The sequence below is a fragment of the Pteropus vampyrus genome, unplaced genomic scaffold (genome assembly GCF_000151845.1).
Source record: "Pteropus vampyrus isolate Shadow unplaced genomic scaffold, Pvam_2.0 Scaffold7, whole genome shotgun sequence".
In the NCBI taxonomy this organism is placed as follows: Eukaryota; Metazoa; Chordata; class Mammalia; order Chiroptera; family Pteropodidae; genus Pteropus; species Pteropus vampyrus.
In genome coordinates this window covers 1,394,679-1,406,274 of record NW_011888788.1, presented here as the reverse complement: position 1 = coordinate 1,406,274, position 11,596 = coordinate 1,394,679, and the positions used below count along the sequence as shown (strand labels likewise).

The following is an 11,596-nucleotide window of genomic DNA, read 5'->3' as shown; positions in this document are numbered from 1 at the left end:
ACTTCTTTGGCCAAGGGGACACTGGTCCTTTGAACAAACAAGGGCTTCCCTGTGGGAGGACTCTCTCCAGAGGCCTCTCTGTCAGGAGGCCTCATGGTAATTATGGAGGTGCGGGGCCAGTCCATGGCAGGCTCTCTTTGGGTGCTGTGATCTCGAGCAGGAATGTGGGGAGCTTGTAGAGAAGATCTTTTTTAAAACCATCTGTTCTTTAACAGTGATGTGAACACACAGCTTTTCGAGAGGTGTCTCAAAGTAGAGGTGTTTTGTGCACCAAACAGTGTTTTATGGTTCAACTTCCTTGAAAACATCTTTCTAGGTAATTCTTCATGGAAGTGGGGTCAGTGTTGGGGAAGAGACAATACTCCCTCTCTAGGCACTGCATTTAAAGGTGAAATGCCGCAGTTTTTGCTCTCTTGTGTATTAATCTCTCCAAATTCACAAACTTGAGTATTGTTGTCTAGAAGCCCATCCCAGTAGGGTAATGCCGGAGAACCCCAGGTTTTGAAGCAGAAGAGAGGTCTTGGGAGGCTGCTGCATAATGCCAGAATACAGAGCACCATAGATGGGACAACATGACATCCAGGCAGTACCCTGGAGAGAAAAACATGGACTGCCTCCCCCGACCCCCGCTTCAATTTGGTCACTTTCCATTTGGCATAGTTTTTACCATTCTTGTCCATTTTTTTCCATGTGCTTGTCATCCTTATAGTGTTCACTGCCCTCCCCACGGCCAGCACCTGGGTCTGGGGAGGAGGTCTGAAGAGCCCAGCCCGTCCTGGGGGAAAGAGGGCAAACAGCTCCAGGCCCTTCTCCAGGCTTTCATCTGGTTCTGCTGACTATGGGAGACCGCCCCTCTGCTGGTTCGTGATTCTACCTGAGGATGACCCACGGCTCTGAGCAGCAACAGGAACAAAGAGTTGCTCTTTGATCCAGGGGTCCCAAGTGCTGTCACTCTGTTTTCTACTCAAGGGAGACTCTTAACATGACATGAGCGAGTCCCTTCCTCTGTGGTGCCCTGGCAGTAGGAGGCCAGAAGGCCTGGAGTGACCTGGGGCAGGGGAAGGGAGGCACATGGGGACCTTGTGTATTTAGTGTCCTTTTTGACAACAAAACAAACAGGAGCTTTTATAGTTAGGTCATTTCTGCTTTCCTCTCAGTCCTTACTGCTGGGTTAAAGGGTGCTTGGGGTGAGAATTCTTTCCCGGTTGCAAATTACATTTTAGAAAAAAAAGCAGATTGCTAATGGTAGCTATTTAAATTTTATAAGAATGTAGGAGTGCACTTATGTAAAAACTTAGGCTTACTAACTTCCAACTGCTAGATCTATTTAAAGTCTAGGCACTTAGTGTGTGTGTGTATATGTGTGTGTGTGTGTGTGCGTGTGAGAGAGAGAGAGAGAGAATTTCAAATGGATTAAGACTAAATTAATCAAGTTACACTAGAAAACTACCTATTACACCAGTTTACATTCTAAGTAACACTGCTGACCTTGACATTTAAAATAGCCCCCTTCTATCTTAGTTTGATATGACTCAAAAGAGATGGACCATTATTAGTTCTCAACTAGAAAAAAGCTACTCCCTAGAAGAGAGGTATCTGCCTAAATCGTGCAAGAATAAATAGCACATCTTTTAAAAAAGACAGCAGGCTTCAGATGAAAACAAGTGAATTCATCTGACTAGTTTTTAAAAGACGATGTTCTAGAACGACTGATGACAAATGTCTACTTGTAAACACTACATCTTTGTTTTTTTGCACAGTTGAGACAGTCCCAAGACCAGTTTCCCACAAGCAACCTGAGTGTCAATCCTAGCTCTCTCACTGGCTCCATACCAGCCTCCTCCAGCAACTGGATCACCCTTGGACCTGTAATTAAATCAATTATTTCCTATGCAAAAGTAAAAGGTTAGATGCTGGAGCACAGATGCGAGAAACCGTCAAAGAAAGCTTGTGAACATGCAGATGAGTCAGATGTTTCCAGTCGGAGGGTTTCCAGTCTTCTGCCCTGCTCGGCTCAGCACAGCATCTCCCTGCCTGCTCCCTCCCTGCAGACGGCTCTGTCTTGCCACACGTCCCTTGCTCACGGAGAGTCCCTGGCCCCAGCATCAAATGCAGGTTCCAGGCTGAGCAGGGGGCTGCTGCTTCCGGTTTCTCACCGCTCCTGACTTCTCTTTGTACACTATTGGCATCTGCTGGGAGATGTCCACCAGGGCGCTGGCTACTGCGAGGCCTTGGGAGAACCCCCAGAGGGAAAACGTGTTAAGGAACAGCTTGCTTTTGTTTTTAAAAATAACTTAAAATTTTCCTTCTTACATTTCCACAGTGCAATAAATAAAGCAATAAAGTATATAGGGAAAAGTCTTACTATCCACTCTCCCTCTCTCCACCTTTCCCCTTCTCCATCTAAGAGACCTGCTTTCATTAGTTGTATACATTCTTTCAGGGTTTAGTTAAGTACATATTATAAATACATATTACATTCTCCTCCCTCCCCACCATTTACGCAAAAGGTGTAGCTTGCTTTTCAGCAGATCAACCAAACACAATGCTCTGCCTGGTGGTGGGAGCATTTTCATTTGATTGCAGACATACTCTAAGCAATAAATTTCTCGCGCCTGCCTCCAAAAGGGCTCCAAGAAAAAGCAGCACTATTTACAATGAAATTCAGATTCATTCCACATCGCCCACCCAGCACTAGTGATTTTTATATCTATAGATTAGGAGAGACTCTGGGGCCAGGCTTTGGAATAAGCAAGGTTCTTTAACCTCCGTGTGCCTCAGTTTCCTCGTTTGTAAAATGGGATAATAACAGCACAGGGCTTGTGTGAGGAATTAATGAGTGAACTGAAGTAAAGTCTTAGAATGCTGCCTGGCTCATCACCCCCACCCCCACCTTTGCCTCAGGGACTGGGGGTTCCATTTTCCTTTTTGCCCTGGTAATGAATTAACTCGATGTTCACTAGCTAGAGAAGGCACAGTTCTGGGGTAGCTGGAAGCCGAAGGCTCAGACCAGCCCAGGCTCAGAGTCCCGCTGAGGCCCTCAGGCATCATGTTGCAGGAGCCTGTTACTCTACCTCTCTGAGCCTATGAAATGGGGGGATGGGGAGGGTGTAGCTTTTAAGTGCCAGGTTTAGTGCCTGACATTCAATGGGGAATCCACACCTGTGACAACTGTTATACCAAAGGCAGAGCCGGGTGCTCTGGGAGTCCGCACAAGGACGCCATCTAAAATGGGGGGTAGAGAAGGATGGCAAGGATGGTCCCATTACTGGGGTGGGTCTTAAGCCGTGAGTAGGCCTTCGCTACGCATCTGGGGGGGTGGGCACAGCAGACAAAGGCTGGGGCAGGAAAGGCCACAGTGTTGCAAGCCTGTCATTTCCCCACCCAGCACCTTGCCTTCAGGGAGCACTGGACAATGTCTGCTGGGCTAAGTGGTGGCAGAAGACACCACCTCAGAGTCTTCAGGTCGATGGGCCACCCTGCCCTCAACACAAGAAAGGCCGAGTTGGGGGCTCAGGACCCACGGGCAAGGGCAAATCAAGCTGGTCTCCCAGGAAGCGATGGCAACAAATCCTGGCCTGGACCTGCCTAACAGCCTCCCCTTACGAGGACACCACAGACACAGACCGCCTGAAAGCTGAGCTGGAGGCTCTTCTGGTCTTAGGGATGCACTCGGGGCTGTGGAGCTCGGGGCCTGCACAAGGATTCTGGGTCATGCTTTCCTCATAGGCACAATGTTTTCTTTGGCTAAGGCAACCCCTGACCCCCAGACTCATCTCAACTGAAAGCTGTCTAAAACGTTCATATTATCTGAGGCATCCCTCCAAAGCATTCCATGATTAATCAAGATACTTCCCAAACTGTATTCCATCTTTCCTTCATATTCAACAAGATGATGTGTATCTAAATTATGATTCATGTATTTGATGGAATAGTATAAAAGACATTGGTAAAATATTATGTAGTAAGCAGTAAAAATGTTTATAAGTTATATGAGAAAAAGAAGAATAAAAATGAGAGTGATACAAACATTTTAACTGAATTGCTAGCAAGGGCTGAAAAGGAAACAGAACAGTGAAAATTGGTAGGTGTTGGGTGGTAGAACTGTGAGTAAATTTTCAAAAACTTCCTTTAAGTTGTTAAAATTGCTATTTGTGCCTTATACTTAAAATAGAGTGAAAAAGCAAATGAAAGGCAGTGGTGCTAGAAATACCAATTTCAGAATCACCAGCTTGGAGGAGCTAACTGGAAGCCACAAAAATAGGTAAGATGACTGAGAAAGAACGTATGGAGTGAAGCGGGAGAAAGCGTACATTTAGAGGCAGAGCAAGGAAAGAGAGATGGGAAAGCAGCAGCAGAGCCAGAGAGGGCTGGAAACGGGTAGCAAAGGAAGGTATGGTCAGAAGCATCAATACCACTGGGAGGCTGAGGAAGCTGGTTCAGTGAGGAGAGCTCTAGACTTTCCCCTGGGAGGGAATGGTGATCTCAGTAAAGACAGGTTAGGGCAGGGGTCCCCAATCCCTGGGCCACAGACCGGTACTCATCTGTGGCCTCTTAGGAACAGGGCCACACAAAAGGAGGTGAGTGTCAGGCAAGCAAGCGAGGGAACAAGCAAAGCTTCATCTGTATGTGCGGCTGCTCCCCAGCACTAGCATCATTGCCTCAGCTCCACCTCAGATCATCGGCATTAGATTCTCATAGGAGCACCAGTCCCTGGTGCCAAAAAGCTTGGGGCCCGCTGGGTAGGGAATACCATTGGCAAAAGGATTACTTCACCAAATCCTCTCGACGACATGAAGCAGGCATTATATAGTATCGCCTTTATGCTCAAATTCTCTATGAAAGCGAAGGATCCTTGACATGCTAAAATGAAAGCTGTGTTTGTCATTGCTGCTCATCGACTCACCTGACTGTCCTGGAGGAGGGATTCCACCAAAGCCTCGAGGGAGCCTCACAAACACAGAGAGGACAGCGGCTTTGTTGCCAAAACATGGCTCCAGGGCGATGGGTTTAGGAATAGTCTGGTGGGAGAAAATGAAGAATTAGCTAAAGCTGTGTTTCTCAACCTTTAATGCTGCAGCCTTTAGATGTGATTTTTAAAGATGCCTTCTGTATTAGTTTCTATTGCTGATAACATATTACCGACTTAGTTGTTTAAAATAAAACCTATTTATTATTTCAGTTTTGTAGGTCAGAAGTCCAGGCGAGCTCTGTAGGGTTCTCTGCTAGGGATACAGGATTATTCATGTCTTCCATCAGTTCTGTAAAATACTCAGCTCTTTCTCACAAGGGGGAAATCAAGTACCAGTTGGGTTCCACTCTTATCCGAGGGCTCTGGGGAAGAATCTGCTTCAAATCTCATTCAGGTTGTTGGCAGAATCCAGTTCGCCGTGGCTATAGGACTGAGGTTCCCATTTCCTTGCAAGAGGTCAGCCAGGGGCCACTCTCTTCTCTTGAAGGCTGCTTGCATTCCTCCTCATATGGGCCTTCCAGCTTCGAACCAGCCATGGCACAAGTCCTTCTCATGGCTTTACTCTTCTGCCCGCAGCCAGAGGAAACTCTCCCCATATCTTCAGGTCAGCTACCTTGGGACTTTCATTACTTCTGTAAAATCCCTTCAGAGCAGTACCTGGAGTCTGACTAACTATGGGAAACAACCCCTGGGGGCCATCTTTAGCATTCTGCCGACCATATCCCCAAATATGTCAGCCATCTCTTCAATCTGGTTAAAGAAAATAATTTCAAGAACCACTCTGGCTGTGGCACAGAGAAATGACGGGATGGAGGAAATGGCAGAAGTGGGGAAACCAGTTATGGGCAATTACAATGATTCAGGTGAGAGACGACAGTGGCCTAGACCCGGTGGTAGGTACTGTGAAGGAGGTGTGCGCAGTGGTCAGATGAAGAGGGCTGAACGAGCAAGAACAGCCAGAAGGTGAGTGTGTGGTGTCCTGAAATGAAAGTCAAGAAAGTGTTCTAAGAAGTAACCAACTGTACTACATGCTGCTCACATGACATACGATCTCGTTCAGTACTTTAGGTTTGTCTATTCTTTTTAATCCCACAAATTATTACTCTTTTATCAGAACAATGTTTGCTTAGAATTATGCATGTTTCCCTTTAATTTACTCACTATTCCTTCTTACTTCATCCTCCTGAGGTAATTTTCCTTCTTTCTAGCACATCCTTTTAGACATTTCTTTTGCGCAGTTCTGTTGCACACTCTCAGTTTTTCTTCTAATCAGAAGATATCTTTATTTTGTCCTTGTTCTTGGAACGTAGTTACTGGGCACACAATTCTAGGTTGGCAGTTCTCTTTCAGTACTTTGAAGACATTCTTCAACTCTATCTGGCTTCTGATGTTACTAATCAGAACTCAGCTGTCACTCTGTCATTCCTTTGTAGGTGATTTTTTTCCTAGTTATTTTTTAATGTGGTAAAATACACACAACATAAACTGTACCATCTTAACCATTTTTAGGTATACAGTTCAGTGGTATCAAATGCATTCATACTGCTGTGCAACCATCCCCACTAACTGTCTCCAGAACTCTCATCTTATAAAACTGAAATCCTGTACCCATTCAGCAGTAACTCCCCATTCCTTCCTCCTGCCCCAGCAACCACCATTCTACTTTTTGTCTCTATGAATCTGACTACTTGCGATACTTCATATAAGTGGAATCATATCATATTTGTCTTTTTGTGACTGGCTTATTTCACTCATATATTGTCCTCAAGATTTATCTATGTTATAGCATGTATTAGAATTTCTCTTTTTTAAGGCCAAATAATATTCCACTGTTTGTACGCACCCCATTTTGTTTATCCATTCATCCATCAGTGGTCACTTGAGTTGTTTCCATCTTTTACTTACTATGAATAATGCTGCTATGAATGTGGGTGTACAAATATATCTTTGAGACCATGCTTTCAATTTGGGGGTTATATAATCAGAAGTGGATTGTTGGATTACATAATTCTATTTTTATTTTTTATTTTGATTAAAAAGTACTGTTTTCCACAGTGGCCGCATCATGTTTATATTCTCACTAACAGTGCACAAGGGTTCCAATTTCTCCACATTGTAGTGATCTTTTTTTTCCCTCTGGCTGATTTTAAGATGTTCTCTTTATCTTTGGAGTTCTATAGTTTCACTATGATAAATATAACTGTACTTTTCTTTCTCTTCTGCTTCCCTCTGTTTCTTTCCTTAATTCTGCTTGTGATATGTTTTGCTTCTGAGATCTGTATATTCATGACTTCCATCAGTTCTGGAAAATTCTCAGTTATTATCTCTGAATACTGCATCGCCTCCATTCATTTGTTCTGGGACTCTGATTATATATATATGTATGTCTCATTTTATCCTCCATATTCTTATTAACTATCATATTTTCCATCTCCTTGTCTCTCTAATCTATAGTCTATGTAATTTCTTCAGATTCATCTTCCAGTTCAAAAGCTCTCCCTCGCTTGTATCTGATGTACTACTGAAACAAATTTTCGAGTTTTAGGGCATAAAGCCACAGAATACTTATAAGAATATCAGGAGATTTTATATTTTAAAATCCCCTGAACATGACACTGCTTAGCAACATTAACCAAAGACTGAAAAATGAAAGCAAAAGAATACCTGACAACTTTGATGTGTTGGCTTCTTATAAAAAAGAAAGAGGACGGTAAACATAAGAGGCAATAGAATAAGGCACTTGCTCTCTCTGGTTTCCCAGATCTAGAAGCATGAGTTTTGACAAATTAAGTTATACGGAATTTGTAATCACATTCTCACCTTTATACTTCCCCCAATAAGATCAGGAGGCTCTTCATCTGTTTCTAAGGCAACATTTACAGAGGCAAAGGGACGACTGGCCATCTGCTGCATCTCTCGAAGAAGTTGCTTATGAGTAATAAAGCAGATATTAATGCAATGAGCACTGAGGGGATTTTATTAGAGAATACTACATATTAAAAAAACTTCATCCTCTTCTCTGATTCGAATAAATCAAACCCAAAATGATATTTCTGAAACAGCTGGGGAAAGCTGGACATGAACCAGGTACTAGGTAACATTAGAAATTATTAAATCTTGTTGGATGTGGTAACAGTATTGTCATTATAGTAAAGAAAAAATCTTCATCTGTTGGCTATGTTTACTTTAGTATGGATAGAACACCATGATGCCTGCTTGTTAAATACATAAAAATAAATGACAGAGCCCTATCTCCTCATATTTTTATTACTAGATTAAAGCCACGCTTTCTTTTTTCCTGCTTAAATTTGAACCAAGTATTTACATGGCAACAAAAACCTGCCCCTTATTAAACAATATTTAGGAACTGAAAAAGCTCTTTATTCAGAGAGGTGGTGTAAGCTAAAAACATAAACAAGTGTGAAGTTTTGCAAAGTTAGAGGGACAAGCAGGGGCTCTGGATTTAGAGAGGCATAGATGTGAATCCCTGCTCCAACGCTCATCAGCGGTGTGACCTAAAAAAAGGTGTCCAAAGACTCCGGGCATCAGTTCCTTCCTCTGAAATGGGTTTTCAAACCCGTAACTATGTCCGCTGGATCAAATGAGATACATTAGCTCATGGCTTGGCACATGGTGGGTGGTCAATAATGTATCATTAAGGATATTAGGGATCTGGGCATGTCACTGAAGTTTTGAGGTCATGTCACAGAAGATGACCAGGTCTTACTTCAAACCATTCCCTTGGAACGACTGTAGGAGTGAGAATCTTGGGCTGGATAGATCATGGCTCTGTTTTAGAAGGGCATTTTTATGTCAAATATTTTTCTTGAAATACCAATAATAACATTCCTAGATCTCATTAAAGCTGTTGGTCTATTTACTCAACAAATACATGCAGCAACCTAGTCTGGGTTGTGTGCTATTTTGAGTGCTGGAGTCACAGTAAGACAGAGTACCTACCCTTCGCCAGTTCTCACTCATACAGTTCCCTTATGAAGAGTGCAGGAGATAAGGTGTGTAAAAGCACTTAAAACAGAGCTTGGTACATAGCAAGGGCTTAAGCAGTGTTAACTGCTATTGTTTTTGTTATTATAATAATAGCAAATCATTTCTTCTACAATTGTGAGAGGAATAGATCATGACTGATAGTTTAGAAATGATGAAATATATTCCAAATAGTCAGGTTCAGAGTAACAGTAATTTTAAATCACTACAGTAAAAACTTAATTTATTGGTTGACCAAGTGCATAGTAAGCTTGCTTGCTTGCTTATTTATTTATATTTTTTAGGCGAGGCAATCCTTGGTTGATCTCAGAGATTGCAAGGACCTTGTCAGCTTACAATTCTTTATTTTTTAAATTTTTTACACCTACAGCACCTGGTCTTCCTTGGTGGTCTCCCATCCAAGTACTAACCAGGCCCGACCCTGCTTAGCTTCCGAGATCAGACAAGATCGGGCTTTTCCAGGGTAGCATGGCTGTAGACCATGGGCCGTGGTTCCACTGGGGCGCGAACCCAGGACCTTCTGAGTGTAAAGCAGATGTGCTAACCACTACACTATGGAACCACATCCTAATGAGAAATTTTTAAGGTGCCTAAGTGGCTGATTGTGCGCTCAGTGTTATTATGAAAGGCCAAACTACTGAGCCCTCACATCTCCAGCCTAAGTTATGGCCAGAGTTCTGGCAGGAAGGGGAAAAGAGGCACCTGTAAGTTAATACTAGAGTTTCCTTTTAGAAAGTTAAAGCCATGTGGGGCAGAATTAGTTATACTTCGTGCAGCACAAATTGAAGTCTACCCCTCATCTACTGTTGAAAAGGCAGCATTCTTCTCACTCTGGATATGCCCATCAATTATCACTAAGTAGCTACCTAACCTGCTTAAGAGAAATATGTAGAAAAGAAAAAGCTCTTCCAGAAATCGTTAATCTTTGTCCACTGAGGCTTACCTCTCTACGCCTGGAGGCCCAACAACTTTGTTTGATCTTCCAAACCACAGCAGCCACCAGGAGCAAAGAGAGGAAACAACTGTGAGAAAGGAGAGTACTGAGTTATTAACCCATCCCCCAGAATCAGCATCACTGTCATCCACACCTCAGGTGAGGCAGGAAACACTCCCCCAAAAAACATCTCCGAGCTCCTCTCCAATGAGTCATCACAACCATGTCCTGGTTCACAGGATGGAAAGTGTGGGAAGACTTTGATAAACTGAGCTTCCTGACCGGACCTTTCGAAGGTATTTTCCCTATAAGGTACTGGGAAAGAACTCTGACCTTTATGGAAATGGCCCATCATGGCTTATCCCAAATAAGAAAAGTTATTCTAAGATAATTATGACAAATAACAAGCATGCTGTATAATCAAAATTAGCAAACATTCATTGATTGGCAAAGTCTAAAAAAATGAGATAAAGTAACAACTTCTTAAAAGAGGCTAACAAAGAATAAATTTATGTGTAATAATATATATTCAATTATATTTTTACAAAGTAAACACTTTTTTTTATAAAGTGAAACTATCAAACTCAAGCCAACAACTTTATTAAAAGTATTAGGAGAGCCTAACTCCCAGTGGTCATGTAACTGCAAGTGATTTTAATGTAAGGAAGAGGCAAGAGAATTCAAATGTTAATCAAGCCACAATCAGAAACTGCAATATGCTGATCAGCCCTTCAGCCCAGCCAGGAGGACACCTGCAGAACAAAGGAAGATTTCTGCTGGGATTACTAACAACCCTTTCCCCACAGCAGTGAAGGGGAAAACAAGAACATTCATTCCCTGTGGCTAAAATCATGGGGAACCTATAAATTAAAGGCTAAAAACTGTCAGCAGGCCTTTCACTCTACATATTCTTACCTTTTCACGCTACATACTCTTCCCCTTCCCCTTCCTCACTGTATGTCCATGTCAAAGGAAATGGGTTAACACAGTCTTTTAAACTATAACTTTCAGGAACTAAAGAATGACATATAAACTGAATTCCCTGAACATTCAGGGTTCCTCTCACTGCCTTAACTCTTTCTCAGTGTCCTCGTCTCTATTGTCTCTGTCCTTCTTGGTCCCTCTCAGTGCCTTTATGCTGTCTCTCAACTGTCTCTCTCACTCTCAGCCTCTGAGAGAAAACCACATTCCGTCTGTGGAGTGTTACCCCTTTTCTAATAAACTCTTTCGACTCTAACTTTGGCGTGTGTTTTGAATTCTTTCTTCACTCTCTGCTAAAGGACCCTCTTCTCCCAGTGCAAGGCTCGGTCAGCACCTCTCACCTGGGGAAATCTGCCCTGTCCTGCATCAATTTCAACTTTCTCTCATTATAAACCAGGTACTGAATGGTTAGAAAAGTTACTGTGACAGCAGAGAACGAATTCTGGTTAAAAGGATTAATGAGCCTAACAAAACACACCTCTTAGATAATTGCTTAAGTAATTTTAAAACTGGCATTTTACTCATTAATTTGTAAAAGAAGTTTGCTATAGAGTATTGTTCCAGAGTGTTACACACAGACATGAGGCTGTTGGCCCCTGCAGTCAAGGTATTCTCTTGAAGACCTCCACATTTACAGAATAGGGTCAACTGGCTGGAGAAAGGCACTCTTATTATGTTAGTAGGACTGAATTTCTGCCCTTTCA

General features: G+C 42.7%; 1 protein-coding gene and 1 pseudogene across 1 annotated transcript in view; both read right to left on the bottom strand.

Annotated features, from left to right (window-relative positions):
* Positions 1-1,724: 1,724 nt before the first annotated feature.
* Positions 1,725-11,596, bottom strand: part of ATRN (attractin) — a 147,745-nt gene continuing 137,873 nt past the window's right edge. Inside the window, exons 24-27 of the mRNA XM_023536675.1 lie at positions 9,921-9,999; positions 7,793-7,900; positions 4,907-5,021; positions 1,725-2,230 (exon numbers count right to left, since the gene is read on the bottom strand). Coding sequence (XP_023392443.1) covers positions 2,106-2,230; positions 4,907-5,021; positions 7,793-7,900; positions 9,921-9,999 — 427 coding nt within the window. The 3' untranslated portion in view covers positions 1,725-2,105. The remainder of the gene's footprint in view (positions 2,231-4,906; positions 5,022-7,792; positions 7,901-9,920; positions 10,000-11,596) is intronic.
* On the bottom strand, positions 9,339-9,457 carry LOC111746900 (annotated as a pseudogene).